At 42.0% G+C, this 15,747-nt stretch overlaps 1 protein-coding gene across 1 annotated transcript in view; it reads left to right on the top strand.

The window, feature by feature from the left end:
- The window catches only part of LOC139700015 (ubiquitin carboxyl-terminal hydrolase 48-like), a 457,328-nt gene that overhangs the window by 430,724 nt on the left and 10,857 nt on the right, over positions 1-15,747 (top strand). Inside the window, exon 18 of the mRNA XM_071598444.1 lies at positions 8,138-8,213. Within this exon, the coding sequence (XP_071454545.1) occupies positions 8,138-8,213 (76 nt within the window). The remainder of the gene's footprint in view (positions 1-8,137; positions 8,214-15,747) is intronic.

Below are 15,747 nucleotides of genomic sequence, written 5' to 3'. Positions count from 1 at the left end.
ACTCAAAGTGCCCTCCACAAAGCATCTCAAGTAGGGATCGAGATACCTCTGAAAAATATTCAGCACCGCCGGGATTTGAACCCGGGCCCTCTGGGTGGGAAGCCAGTACGTTGGCCCCCGCACCATCTCGAGCCATACTGGGTAATCATTGATCGAAAAACTACAGAACCTTGGCGTATGAATTACGTTCTCATTGTTAATACTTTTGGTTTTGGATGTGCTTTTCGTGCTCTTCACGTCTGTCGCGATATTTTTCAGCTCTTCATGTCTTTTCTCGGTACACTTCCTGCATGTCTCACGGAATTTGTTGCCAATTTTATGGATCGGTCATTCTGACGCGCATCTCGATGTTGATGGCTTCATAACGTGACGCGATATATTCCGTCCCGGCAGGAGGTGCGAGCGCCGCAAATTTCGCCACAAGTTTCCTGCGCACATCCTTGTTCCAGCGGCGTGGAACACGTTCCCGCAGCAAATGTTGCTTTCCCCCCTTTTGTCGCCGAGCCGAAGGGAATCCCGGCATCGGGGCACGTATGATTGGCGTTCCGGGGGCATAACCCCGTCCAAACTTCGGAAATTTACGTCCGCGAGAATGAAACGCCCCGAAGTATGGAATGGGGACGCTTTCTTCCCTCTCTCTCTCTCCCGGGGAAGGCAATCGGGACGCCCTTTCTCTCCCTCCCCCCCCCCCGCTGCCACCTGCATCTCTTCGCTCGTCGACGTCGCTCCCCCCCCCATTCCCCCCCCCCCGTGTTCCCGTTGCCTCCTCACATGAGGCAACCGCTTCCCCCATCCACCCGCTCACCGAAGCGGGCATAATAATCTGCTTCCCCATATTCACTCCCTCCCTCGCGTGTGTATGTAAACCACCGCGTGGTCGCGCGCACCCTTCGTATGTTCCCCGCATTGGGGCCCGCGACCACCCGCACTCGTTCAAAAACCATCCTCACCTCCCTCGTTCCCCTAACACCCAAACATCGCTCTCTCTCTCCCCCTTCTCCCTTTGGTCCGCTCGGCTACGACTCAATCCCGAGGAGTCCGTCATCTGTTCGCGTCTCCATTCTCCCCCCCGGACGACTCATCCCTTTCCTCCCCCGTGTTTGCGTCGGAATTTCGGGTAGCCCGCATTTTTGACCCCTTCTCCGTTTATTTCATTCCTATTCACTTCCTGGAGACCACACACTGAAATGTAATTGACTCTGTGACCATATAACATGCGTCTTCTTCTCCAGTGATTAATTTTTAACTCCCGCATGCATGAGCACTTTTTTTATTAAATCTGTCTGAACCAAGTTGACTATATTCTCGATTTTAAGCGTATATATACAGATGTGGACAGTATTTTTCACCCTATTCAAAAGTTGTCCTATTTAAAACAGATTATTTTCAATTAAGGCGAAGGTGGTTGGTGTTTTGTAATGTCGTAGTATCGTCTGCAATGGCTTCCAAACTTTAATAAACTGTTCATATACGTGATGTAAACTCGTGAAAAAAATAAAATTCGTCGGACAAAACCCTTGGAGGTGAAAACGGTCCACGCAGTCTTGTTAACCGATGGAGTTTCATGAATTGGGGTCGATCAAACTTCATTTAAATTACATTTAATTTTATTAACCAGGGGCATTAGAGAAAAATACGTTTTCAACAGTAGTTTGAAGAATTCTAGAATAAGCGTAAGAAAACATGGCGGGAAACATTAACGTGACGAAAGATGATTCCAGGCGAATGACATCCTCCGTATGGTGTTAGGGTGGAAATCGATCTCAGGGGAGCGAATGGAACAAGTGCAAACGTGTTGAAAGATGGATGGCGATGAGAGCAGTTGACGCGGAGGGAGTTCTGGGAAGGTGAAAAACCTTGGGGTTTTGAGACCCTGTTTTTCTTTGGCGATCCAAGTTGTCCAATTGCGGCAAGTCGGAGGGAGGGAGCTACGGGAAATTATGGCATTCCGCAAAAAGTGTGGGCTTTTAGTGCAAGCAAAGAAAATAAGGTCTTTGGTCCATTTTGCCGTTTTTATTGGGAAATTGTGGTTTTTGAAGGATGGCAATGTATGAAGCATTCGTGCATACGTCCATACATGCCCTTCGCGCCGTTCCATTTCGGACCAGGCAAAGCAAAAAAAACCTCATTTGAAGTTATTACTGAAAACTTGCTCCCTTTTACTAATTTTTTTCATGCTGCCCTGTCCTTGCTTACCTTTTTCGCCTCTATCATATTCAGACATTTTTTCATGTATTCTTTGTTTCTCCCGAGACTCTCATTATTATTTCTCATATTGTAAGTCCTTAGAGACCACACTCACTCATGGCTTTCTCGGTCTGCACCTTCCTCGCAAATAATTCATTCTCCTCTAAGTCTGTTTGGTCTTTAGACACACATCCAACCTCTCAACCAGCGGAGCACACTTCTTTCATGCTAATCTGTTTCCTGTGCTTCCAAACTTCATTCTTCCATTACCCATTCATTCCGCATCTTTTTTCCTACAGTAGTACCACAAATCTATCTCATACACGCCATTTTTACGTACTTTAGCATACCCAAGTTTCGCCTCCATGCGTTAAAGTGGAGAGTAGTACACTTTTATAGGAATGCCACTTTTGTTTCTTTAGACAACAAAACATCAATTTTCTAGGCATATCCCTCGCCATTTGTATTCATTTTTAGTATAGAATTGTATTGCACTTATAGATAATTGGTTCAAAACCTCTAATTAAGAATAATTGTTAATTTTCGAACGATATTATTATTCACCTCCACTCGTTGTATTTCACCGAGCGATATCTCCTACGAAAGTCTGTTTTTAACATTTTGTGTGTGGCGTGGAGTTTTGGCTCAATCGGCTGAGCACTCGCAACGGAGACTGCTGGGATCAAATTCAGGTGATATCTTCTAGTGCACTCGACAAAACCCGAGCTGTGTGATTTTTGCGGTCATTAGATTTGTCTGGGAAACCACAGGCAGTGGAGGGGAAGGAAATGATCCAACTTCTTTGCAGGCATGATTTCACGCGATGCTGGGCTAAGCATGAGGCTAGCTCTACCCTCGCGTTTGGAAACAATCTTGGGGTTGATGGCTATGGCGGAATGACAATTGCCTTTTTCCTTCCACGGCCTTCGATCGAATGGTGTATCTGCCCATCGCTCCTGTAACAAGTCCATACGCGTTGTCTCATGTCGCTCTTTATTTACCACTACTATGTGAAATATGGAGAATATCGGTATCTGAAGGAACTCCTATAGAATTCGGTGGATGATCGAATTTAGTCGACTCACGTTAAGTGCACTTTTAATTGACCATATCTTGAATTAAATTGTTGTGCTTTTATAATATGTGTGTGTGCCAATTGATCAAAGGGTACGAAATTTAGGCCGAACTGAAGAATGGCATCATCTAGAAAGTACGCAATACATATTTCCCATTTTGAAATCTTTCCCTCGTATGAGGGCCATTCAGATGTAAACCCAACCCGCCAGAACACGCAGTCCGCGCGGAAGTTGGCAATACTGTTGTTACGTATCGATACTGCCATCGCTGAGGTAGGGGAACTACCTAGTGACAACTGACGGTCCGTTTAGACCCTCGGTACAAAATCATTCCATTCTCACGTTGTACCGGGTGTTCGGTTTTCATTTGACAAACCCTAGTACGTCCTAGGGGAAATATATTCACCGAACTATTGCCCTGACCATTGCATAACATTCCTGTCGTCATACGCAATGATGAATGAGACACCTGAGTTGTTGCCCTCTCATCAAAAAGTCTTTTGACTGACAATTTCGTCTTTTTTCTTGATTTGACCATGCGAAGTGGAAAAATGAAGAACCCTATGCATGTATATTCACTTAAAACGAACCACAGTGATGAATCCAAAGTTTGTCTAGATAGGTTTTGGTCATCGTGCCAAACGGCGTGTAAAATTCACTCATCAAGGGATATGGCCGAGAATTCCTTTACCTTTGACGGCTGCTGCTTTCCAGGAAGATGTAATGCCCGAAAACCACGTACATGAAGCTTGAGTGAAGATGAGGGGATATACTAAGTCACCTGTTTTCAAACCCGGGCTATCCAGTAAAGGGTCGAACAACGACATATATGTAGTACGATGAAGTAATTACTCATAAAAGCCATTTTATTTGTGAACTTGTCTTTTGATGTTAAAGAAGATAATAGTGAAAAATCTAAAGAAAAAATATCAGATACGCGAAGGTATAATGGAAAAATAAGTATATTAAAACGTTAGTTCCGATTAGATAATTAGCACAAAAGCCTCCCTCGTCACTCTAAGGAGAAGTATCTCGTAAAAAGATTGCGGATTTAGGTACTATTTTTCGTCTAATATTGTCACAATGGGACCTCAAAAGCATCTTCGTTAAGATATTCACGTCGATTCATGTGCTTATACATCCCTCATGAGTTACGGAAGGGAGAATGGCCGTCTGGACAAATTCCGTTACGCATTGTATGACTTTTTTAAAGATTCACATCCCACATCTGCACACAAGAGCCCTGTTGTAGGAGGAGAATCATTTGCTGTAATAGTTTGCATGCAAAACCGCTCCTAAAAATCATAATTTATAATTCGCGTGGAGCGTTTTTCTGGCCAATCAGCGACCACTTTTGATTTGAGACGCATCGACCACGTGATATGCCACGCCATTACGGCTGTTCTGAGTTAACAGTCCTCCACGATGCTGCCTTTGTTAAAACTCGCAGTGTGTCTTGCTAATCGGCGTGGAAGACGATTGCTGAATGCTTTGGAGATCGCTCATCTACGAAATATTTGTTATAATCGAATTGATTTAAAGGCGTATACGCTTGAATAGCGAGAGTAGTACGTCACAAGGTAGGCGCCTCGCCCAATCTAATTGGTTACATGGTATTCATCGGCAACACGTAAGATTCAAACAGTTTTCGGGACTTCAGCAAATGGTTGTAGTTTTACACTGTCCAAAGGACACTTAAGTGATGGGGTAAATGTGGATTCTTCCCTTTGAAACTCGAATGAAAAACTATAGTATTGCATGAAAAAGCGCTGTGTTATTACCTATTATTTATTGTGTGCTAGTAAAAAATAAATTCTTCAGATTCCCGAATATTCTCCCCTCCGCAGTTTGAGCAATAGGAACTTTTTTTTTGCGAAGGACTTTGGAGAACCTATAGCTATGAAACATTATTGGCAAATGGCCAAAGCATTGACCTTTTTGTTATTAAGACTTCCTGGTGAAGCTTTATTTCGAAGCGACCCAGTTGGGATCGGCTCCTAGCTTTTATTTTTCTTTGTCCCGAATGCTATTTGGATCGTAGTGTTTTTTCTTCGGGCTTGTATGGGTCGGATAAGACTCCGATATAAGCGCTTCAGTTATTATGAACAGTGAAACGCTACTTGAATTGCTACAGAGGTTTGAAATTGAGTTGAGTAGGTTAGAACCTCGAGATTGAGTCAACTTTGGATAGTGAATTAGTGCTTTTCTTGCATTAAAATAATATTATTCTGCACTGGTTGCATACCGCATGCCTCTCTTCAGTCATCTGCACAGTTATCCCAATACGTCCATGAGTGTGTAATGGTTATACTAATCAGTCGTCAAAAATTTCTTGTATACTTGCCAAATTTAAGTCGTTGGAGGACTTGAAGAGATAAATTGTATGACTCTGGAGAATTAAGTGAATAACTTCTTTGAACCAATCATAGATTGATGCCTGATGATGATGTTATTCCAAAAAAATCCTCCTTTAAAATATGATTCCGGAATTGATATTTCGAGTTCCCATGGGTTTACATTCCGGAAAGGCCCGACACTCGGCATATGGCTGGCTGCATCCCGTCCGACAGCCTCCTTCCCCGAGGGGGAGTGAGCTGGGAAGGAGAGGCAGTGCGACTAAGGGCTCTTATCTCTATGATGAGATCTGTCCCCCTCGCTTGCGATTTTCTTGTCCACTTTGAGACGGATTGGAATGCGAAAAGGTCCGAGAATGGAATGGGCTTGCAGACGCGGTACATGTCCCTCTCCTCCCTCCACCTATCAACATCTCCCCCGAATCTATTTCTTCCCCGTGGACCTCACGGATTCCGTCATGCCACGTGGATCATACCCCGGGTACGCATCATTACAGCCGCCTGGCCCACGCATTCACTCCCACCCGTCCTCCCCACGACCTCCCCGCGGGTTATTCTTCTTTGCCCGGAGAAGGAATCTTCTCGCGAGCGGTCAGCTTATGCTGTCCCCCCCCCCCCCTCAACCTTCAACACCGCCCACCTCCTTTTCTCCGCTCGCGCGCTCATTTTCCATCCACAAAAGGCATTGTGGGGCTAATAATCATTGTCCCTGAATTCTTTCCCTCGTCCGCGTCTTCCCCGATTGATTTATCAACGACGATCTGTATTGGAGCGACAGAGCCTCGTCGCCGATTCGGCTGAAAAAAAGCGTGATGATTGCTTGCGTGTATGCGTCGGCTTGAGGTCTAAAATGGATGATTTCTCGCGTTCGGCCATTGGGGGTAAGGATGAAATAAATTACTTCGGGAGAAGTATTGGAATGCAAACGGCGAGGCTACGGAATTAGCGGGACCATTGGAGGTTCGAATAATCCCGTAGACGGAAGGGATGCTTGAGGAAGGTTAAGGAAGGGTTAATGAGAATCAAAATGCAAATTCCTTTGTAACGCTCTTATTGTGTCCACAGAAAGATCAAAATAAGTATATTATTTTTTTTAAGAATGTGGAGTGTCCTTTCAAAGTCATAAAGCCGTACATGACGTTCTAATTGTTTAAAAGGAAGTAATGACAGTCACAAGTAAAACATCAATCCTTAATAAAAATTTAGTTCGCTAAATCTTTTCCAATTTTCATTAATTGTTTCAGGTATGAAATGAGTGAAAGAAGTAATTAGTATTATATTGGAATTAAATCAATTTTTAAGGATTGAAATTATATAGCTAAACCAGCTTTATTGTGGCTAATCTATGGATATGCTTATAGGTTTTTGGATTGTACCAAAATATTGCTTAAACTGCTGAATCACAGGTCATTCTTCAAATATTTAAGAATTGTAAAACCAAGGTAGCCTTTAAGTTAATAGTTGTTTATTAATTATTGTAATGAGTTTTCAATTAAATATCAAGTATTTTCAACAATAAAAGAAAAATTGGACTGGGTTCTTTTTCTGTGTCATAATGAAATATGGAAATATATCTAATTTTACTTTTGCCGTGCAATATAGAAAACTGCTACTTAAATAAAAACAACAGATTTAAAAAATGGATCCCTTACCTTCCTTGTTTTTTTGTTGACACTTGTTTCGCGAACCCAAAAGAAAGGTTTTCGATCAACAAGTTCATTATTTAGCTCAACTGTGGCAGTCGAGCTGTTCGAGCAATGAGCCTCCCATTGTTTTTTTTTCATTTCGTTCGCTCCCCTCTCTCTGCATTGTGAAATTGATCGGAATCGATTTTGTTGTGGTCTCTCCATTATGAAAGGAAGCTCGTTAGCGCGGAACATAAACAGACCCGAGGCGATTGAAGAGTGCGTGGGGGCGGCTGGCTGATGGGGGGTAATAGTTGTGGAGAGGGCAGGAGAAGGCCCGAGAATTGTGTTGCCATCAACGAGCTTGTTCTCGTTTACCATTTCCTGTTGGCAATTTGCGTCAGACGGAGTCTTCCCAGAAAATGTCTTAAAGGTTCTAAACCTTATCGCTCGCTGTCGATCGTGCTCTTTCGGATATTAACTCCCTCTTGCTCCCCCGTCGTTGTACCTCCCGCTCACCCCGCGAGGCCATCTTATTAAGCCGCGGACGCTTCCCGCGATGTTTACAATCAATCATCGCTCAAATGAACGTCATATCGCATTTCTTATTTGACGGAAGCCGTCAAGGAGACCGAGATTAATCCTTTCGAACGAGACCGTCGAGTCGTAAATCCTCTCCCCCGCTCTCCACCCCACCCCACTCCGCACTGCACCCTCTTCACCTAACACACCACTTCCCCCTTCCCGCGTTCACGAGGGCGAGTCTCCCTCCGCGGTGCATTTAATTGATTGATCATTCATTCGCCTCCATTTTGCCTTCCTCAAAAGTGCATCAAGCACGCTTGCATTCATCCGTCGCCATTTTAACCGTTCTCTCTCTCTTTTTCCTCCGCAGGCCGATGAGCCGTGGGAAGACCCGATGCTGCTGGGAGACTTCGAGAAAGGCGCCGAGCCAGAGGAGGGATTCAAAGGCAAGCAAACTCCTTCCTCCTTCCGTCTCTCTCTCTCCGTCTCTCTCTCTCCCTCTCTCTCGTGCTCATTCCATCCGTTTTGTTGCCTTCTTTTGTTCCGCCCGCGGTGGTGGTGGTCCCAGCTCCCTGGCCGTTCCAGCGCGAATCCTGCCCGCGGCTGATTTAAAACGGTTTCACTTGCACGCTCTCCTGATTGTTTTTATGTTTCCGAGGATTAGTTTATGAGACACCCGTCCTTCGGGGTGGGAGGTGGTCGGGATAGGGAGGAGGGCCTGGGCGGGCAGGGTAAAGGGCGTGTTTTCCAGCGTGCATGCAATTCGTTGTGCAGTTTCTCTTCGTTTCCCGAGCGAGTCTTATGCGACGTCAAACAACTACTTTTTATGTGGCGATCCTATCTCACACCGACTATTGAAGTTTTCTTTTTCATTTTGTGCTAAATGCACACTTTTTGGACGTTAAAATATTATTTGAACAGATTCATTCAACGGTTTCATTTTTTCAACTCAGTGGTGATAATTAATTGGGCACAATATTCAAGACAGCAGGTGAAAATTGATTAGTAGTTCCGTCATCTCGTAATTGCGGACAAATTAATCAATCGTTTATGGAATATAAATAAAAATTAAAGGAATATCACTTGATATCTGGGCCTCCCAAGTTTAAACCTTCTCGCTTTACATAACTTCACTTCCATTACCATTTGCGGCAGGGGTCCTGACGTGATTTTGTCTGTGATGTGTTGCGCATGCATTTCGGCAATGAAGGCCGATGTCTTGTTTGAAACTCCGTGACTTATTTAATGTGACTTCGTACCATTACTATGAGTCACTCATGAGCTTCTTTAGGCTCAAAATTCGTTAATACTAACCAATTGATTTTCGAGTGTAATTTTTCAAATAAATATTTCGTCTGCAGTAAAATTTGCGTAGGTAAATTCTTAGCGTTAGGATATTTAAGTAGGACAGATAAATTTAATATAACATTTTCCCACGAACGATAAGAGATCAAAATAACTACATACTATATTCGACCAAACTGAGGGGATAAAGTACTAGCATATTTGTATTTCATTGTTAGTGGCCTAGTATGCTGTCATTATCTCATCTAGCGTTAGTTATTTGACTTGTTGCTACCCAGAGCCCATTTCGTATGCATAGAGAAGTAGATCTTATTTATTGTGCATATACCTGTAGTAATCTACAAAATTTGATCAATTAAAAAAAATATATATATTGTAAAGATATTAATGTTCATTGCCGAGTATGTATTCGCTCCTTGCCGCACACCCTAGTGATGACTTGCAGGGTTCCAAGCAGATGTACATTGATATAGATTTTGAATTTCTCTATGATCTTTCTTAATAATTCGTCAAATTGTGATATTAATTATCAAAAAATAATAATTAGTTATTTTGGTCAAAAATTGAAACAAATGAAACGTTTTCACCGTCTGTTATATTTTAAAATAGGTGGAGTGGGTAGGGAAATTCGTGGAATCTAACAAACAATTAAGTTTTCTCCCTTGGGCGGAATCTATCGTGTCATTAAATTAAAGAAATCACTTTCACAGGCCATAGTTATTTCTCCGCGTTGATTCTAATCTATGCCTCTCCCACTACGGTTGAGTAATGAGTACGAGTAGTACTGTTCTTGGATTACGAAATAAAACTTAGTTAAAAATTAACCATTGTTTCTGCATTCCATCCTTTAAGAGATCGTCATTTAGGCGTACGCGGAGTGATAAATGTTTTTGGCGGGCAGAGCAAAATTGTTTTGATAAATATTTTTGCTCTGCCTGATATCACAGCTTGTGACATTCTTTAAGCCACGTGCCCCTAGGTGGTCAATATTTTCCAGATGTGCCCGTAATTAAGGGTTTTCATTTGGCCGTAATCAAATAACCAGTAAACCTTGAGGGGTAAAAAAATTTTTCATTAGAATTTAGCAAATATTTTCGTAGAAAATACGCCGTATAACATTGAAGAAATATGTGAGATCAAAGACCACTAGGCTGCGTAAGTTATAATGTTAGTGCGAATATGCTTTGATAATTTCCTCGTCTTAGCTCTCTCATAGCAGATTACTTGCTATCTGTGCTGCTTAGCGGCTGCTGTGATTTTTCCAGAAGGGTGTCCACGAGACTTAAGCTCATGAGGAATATATCCAAGAAGCGTCACTGTTTAACGTGCTTTACGAAAGACATATCTTCGAAACGCTTTGTACACAACTCGCTTAAGTGCGTCCCATTAAAAAAAAGTCCAGTGGACCCACTCGAGTTCTGTGTGGAAAACACTTCAAGGGCAGTCTGTCATCTTTCAGGGTGTAAAATAATGTGCATATTCACCTCCAACAGCTCCCTCGAGTTATTTTTAGTCGGTGAAATATCTATCGCGTGATTTCCAGTCGTCGCGCTCGCAGCTCTCACAGCGCGCGACATCCGTCCCGGAGATGGCTTCTTGCTTTCCTTCCTCCGTGCCTCACAGCGGAGCTGCTAGTCCTTCGGTTATTTGATTCCCCTGTGAGCGTGGTGCTCAAAAGTTACAAGAGTGCTCACCATTCGTTGAAACCCTAAACTAATTATTCATGGGAGTAATGGACTCCCTGGAGCCCCCCCTCCCCCGAAACGAGAACCTCAATGGCAATTGGTGCGAAAGTGAGTAATAGTCCGGTGAAATTTGGGAACGTCTTTTGAGACGTGGAGGAGAAGGGATTTACGGGGTAGGGGTCGTGAGGGTGTGCACAGGGATGGGGAAAGGTTTGCGAGGAGGGGCAGTGGAGGCAGAGGATGGGGTTGCAGTGAGTAAGCAGGTTGTGCGACGGTCGTTATGGGGATTAAAGGGTGGGAACTGCTGAAAGGAACGGGTTGGGAGGGAGCGAGGCTGAGAGGACACACGTGGATGACAGGAAAATGCAATGTGAAAGTTATCGCTTGGGAAAGTGGGTATTGCGTATTCAAATGCGTCATTATTTATGGCCGTTTGGATCAATCAAGAGGGATAATGGCGGAGGAATTGAATTTATCTTTAGTTATGTCCTCACTTTGATTGGAGAAAATCAAAATTGACGATTAATCATGCGTAGGAATAAAGTTGACTGGATTGGCTCTGGTCGCCGATTATCTGTGACCATCAAGACATTTTCATCCATGCCATTCTATATCTTTCAAGTTGGCGGAATTTTCTTGGCTAGACACAAGAATAGTTAATGCTGGCTACAATGCTAATACGTTGGCAAAATAATTCGTTGAGTGAATCTGATGAAGTGAAAATGGAAGTGAAGAAAAGGTTGATGTAGTGATAGGGTGTGTCTTGTTAGATGAAGCTAAGAAAGATATTTATCGACTATTGCTGACAAGATGGTGATTTTTGGCGTGGTATATCAATGTTGAAATATCAATCACCATTTTAAGAATCGCATAGTGCTCTCGGTACTCTAAAGCATATATGCCATGTATAGTGGCATAAGTACGTCCACTATAGTATGTGTCCTTGGGGGAGGAGATCATTGTATGTTGCCTGTCCATGTGGTAGTGGAATTTTGCTTCATACTTGTCAAATTCTAGCATGCATGTTATTGGATAAATTGCATACTACATACTAAGGTGCAATTATTTGTTAGATGATAGTGTATGTATTTGCATGCGTGTAGGATGAAAGGGTTTTTGCATGAATTTATACGCCTCTGTGGGTATATTTTTGCATGTCTGTGTTGATTTTGCATGTGGTTTTGTTCCTTTTTACGGGTGGACACCCCGCCACACGCCCTTGCAGCGGCTTGCGGGGTATTATGTAGATGAAGATCATTTTGAAGAGTGAATAATGGTGGGTGAGAATGGGCGCAAAAGATACCTTTCATACCGCAGACATTACTAATTAGCTCAGTTAACATCATGAAACAGTACTGCCATCGAAATTCACAGGAATTCTGCGTTGTTGAAAAAAATAGAGAATTAGAATAAAACATAAATGAATATACTTATTCTAAATGACTTAAGATTCCAGTGATCGCAGAGAATCACTGCGGGCTGGAATAACGACCATTTTCCCTTTCGATTCGAAAAACAACCTGGTGTCGACTATCTCGTACATACCCTTCACACCATACCCTTTTGGGGTAGGAGAAGTATAAAAAAATGTCTCAGATTACGTTAAATTTTGCCCTGGAAAAGTTTACTCGAAGCACAACTTTTATCCTTGTAAATTCGGTGAATATATAGAGGAAGCATACTTCGGGAAGGATTTGGCTTCAATGGAAAACTCTTAATAATGATATAGTTTCCTGGCCCCAAATATAACTGTGACCAAGGGAAGCAGAAAATAGAGGATAACTCCTGGACTGGGGGCGTTAGGTAACCTTAAAGGAAGACCTCAACTGAGGCTACCATCAGCTACATCTACATTTACACAATACCCCGCAAGCCGCAAGGGCGTGTGGCGTGGGCGTTAGGTCACCGCCCGTATACTAGAATAAAACCAAATGTTACATCTACACAAATATCAGGTAGTTCATGCGCTATTACTTTACAATATTTAATTCAATAACAGGATACGTACATTAAAACCATGCTGTACTATTAAAATGTGGGTGTATTAAATAAAAAGAATAACATGCAGGTAGAAACATTCAAGATATCGACAGATATACACCCTACCAATTCAAATTATTTCCTACGCCATTGCTATCATGTATATTATGATCTATAATGGTTTGAGGAAAAACACTACTGTGGAAATCTATCCGTTCTACAATAAATCTCCCTGATTTTACGTTCGTGATCTGATCTACCATAGTAAGTAACATGTCAGATATTAGAATTAGAATGACATTAGAATGTATCCTCAGATAAGTTAACTGCCTCAAATTAGCGCAGTAAATTAAACCTGTATTTAAGCCTACGGTTAACTAGTGGCTCCCAGTCTAATTCTTTTAATATTGCCGTGACACTGCTACCTTGTTCATGACAACTTTTCCCAAACCTAGCTGTTCTTCGTTGCACTCGTTCTAGTTACAAAATTAAGCCTACTTCATGAGGATTCCATACACTTGCAGCATACTCTAGGTGGGACCTAACCAACGTGAAATAACAAAGTTCCTTAACCCTTTCATTACAAATCCCAAGTATTCTTTTTATGAATCCTAACTTTTTATCAGCTATTCCGCAAATTTCACGAATTTGTTTTCCCCAGGAAATATCTGTAGTTATCCTTAAACCCAAGTATTTAACCGAGTCCACGTGTATAATGTTCGTTTCCTGGATAACGTGTTTTTTGGTGAAGTGCTTTTCCTCCAAAAAATTGTCGAAACGTATTTATTCAACTTTAATTCTAGCTCCCATGTCTCGCACCGCTTTTGAATTGCATTTAGGTCGTTAGCTAATGATACTCTCTCTTCATGACTGGATATTTCCCTGTATATATTACGGCACCGTCAGCAAATAGACGAAGTTTACTGTAAACCTGAGACCCGATGTCATTAATGTATAAAAGGAACAATAGCGGGCCAATAACACTTCCTTGTGGGGCACTCTATGTTACGCTTACTGTGTCCGATGATTCCCCTCTATTACAACCTTTTGCTCGCGGCCTGTTAAAAAGTTTTAAATCCAATCTATTACACATTTATCAATCCCATAGCTATCCAACTTTTGGAGCAACTTTTATGAGGTACTTTTTCGAACGCCTTTTTAAAATCTAGAAGTATAGCATCAACCTGAACATTATTTTCTCCCGAGACCAAAGTATCATGAACGAAAAGTGCCTGTTGGGTCTCGTAAGATCCACTCTTTCGGAAACCGTGTTGGTTTTTTGTTATTAAATTCTGAGAATCGAGATATTTCATGATTGAACTTACAAAAATGTGAAAAAATTTGCGTGATATGGATGGGAGTTCGTAATTGCTCGGATTTACTCTGTTGCCTTTTTTAAACATTGAAGTGGCATTGGCTATTTTCCAGGCTTTGGGTCCTGCGCGATTGTTTAGGGATTTATCAAATATGATTTTCAGAAGAGGAGATATTTCTGAGGCCATCGTTTTGTAAACACGAGTAGGGGTTGGATCAGGGCATGGGGATTTGTTTGGACTGATGACTTTAAGTTCGCGTTCGATCCTTAGAGAAGATATTTTAATTTCAGGCATAGGTTCATGAGAGCGATTGGGTGGTGACTTGCATTGTTCCTGTGAATGATTATCTAAACGCTTTGAAAATACTGTTTTAATGTGTTAGCTTTTTTTAAATTGGTGTTACGTTTTTGCTCGTTGTTATTTAGGGATGGCACTGTCGACTTTTTTTCCCTGAACCTCTCGTACATATGACCGAAACGCTTTTGGATTATCGTCCAAATATTCACCCAATCTTTTATTTTGTAAATCTATTAACGCGTGGAGACATATTTTTCTTGCAAACGCTTTAGCTGTTTCATAGTTATGTATTACTTCATACTGTTTATTGTTAGACTCGTCCTTTTTTTATCTCATCATTTTTTAATACCATGCTCTTTGGTGTTTTAATCCTTTATTCTAAGCTAAATTGAACGTGCATTGAGTCGCAGGCATGAGAGATGCCAAAAATTGACAAAATTAAATGAAAACTAATTATTTATTCAATTTTCGTACAATTTGACAGCCAATTTTTACAGACTTCAAAAGGAAGACTAAGTTTACGCATTTTAACTAAAAATGGATACCAAATTCGCCCAATAAGCAAAAATCTTTATTTGAACATGTTCATTTCGGGCTTAGGCAGTAATCCCAAATTTTTGGGCAGTACACGTAAATGAGACTTATTTTTCACTGAGGTTTAATTATCACTCCACATGCAAAAGGTCTCAACGGTTTATGTATAACTGCCTCATTGGATGCTACCATGGACTCGTCATTAAAGAAAAAGAATGCTCGTAACCATTTGTTTTTCCTATTACTCTAATATTTCTTTTGATCAGAAACAAATGTGATTTGAGCGACTTTAGGTAAGGCTCTATGAACGTATCCCATGATTTAGGTTAGAATAAACAAAAGCGTTGAAAACATCTGGCAGAGGGTATTTGAGACGAATCTGATAGAATTTTTAAAGAGCGTAACGATATCTTCAGCCATCATATTTTTAGTAAAGCCATGCCACTAGATCCTTGAGTCCCCCTGAAAATCTTGAGATCCGTTTTCATGCATAAGAGGCAGCGCATCAGAACCTCCCTTTTTCCCGGCGTCGTCCTCTTATCCCTACCGCCGCCCATCTTACAAAGGGAGGGAGACAAAATTGCTTCGGGGAGACGAGGGACATTGTTCAAATACTTGCAGCAATTAACGGCGTTCTAGCGATCACCCTTTCACCCATTCCTGCGCGGCACCCCCATTGTCTACTTCGGAACCCCTTCTCAATGCCATCCCTCCAATATCCCCCCTCCCCGCCTTTTCACTCACCACCATGCGGATTGGGTGTGAGGCACTTCCTTGCAAGAACCAACTCCCCAGCATCACTTCCAAAACGGAAACGAGGAAGAAACTTTTACTTCGCAACCACCATTCCCTTTATAGCATTA

The sequence above is a fragment of the Hetaerina americana genome, unplaced genomic scaffold (assembly GCF_022747635.1).
Source record: "Hetaerina americana unplaced genomic scaffold, ioHetAmer1.1.p SCAF_10, whole genome shotgun sequence".
NCBI classification, from domain to species: Eukaryota; Metazoa; Arthropoda; class Insecta; order Odonata; family Calopterygidae; genus Hetaerina; species Hetaerina americana.
This window is presented reverse-complemented; position numbering and strand designations above follow the sequence as displayed.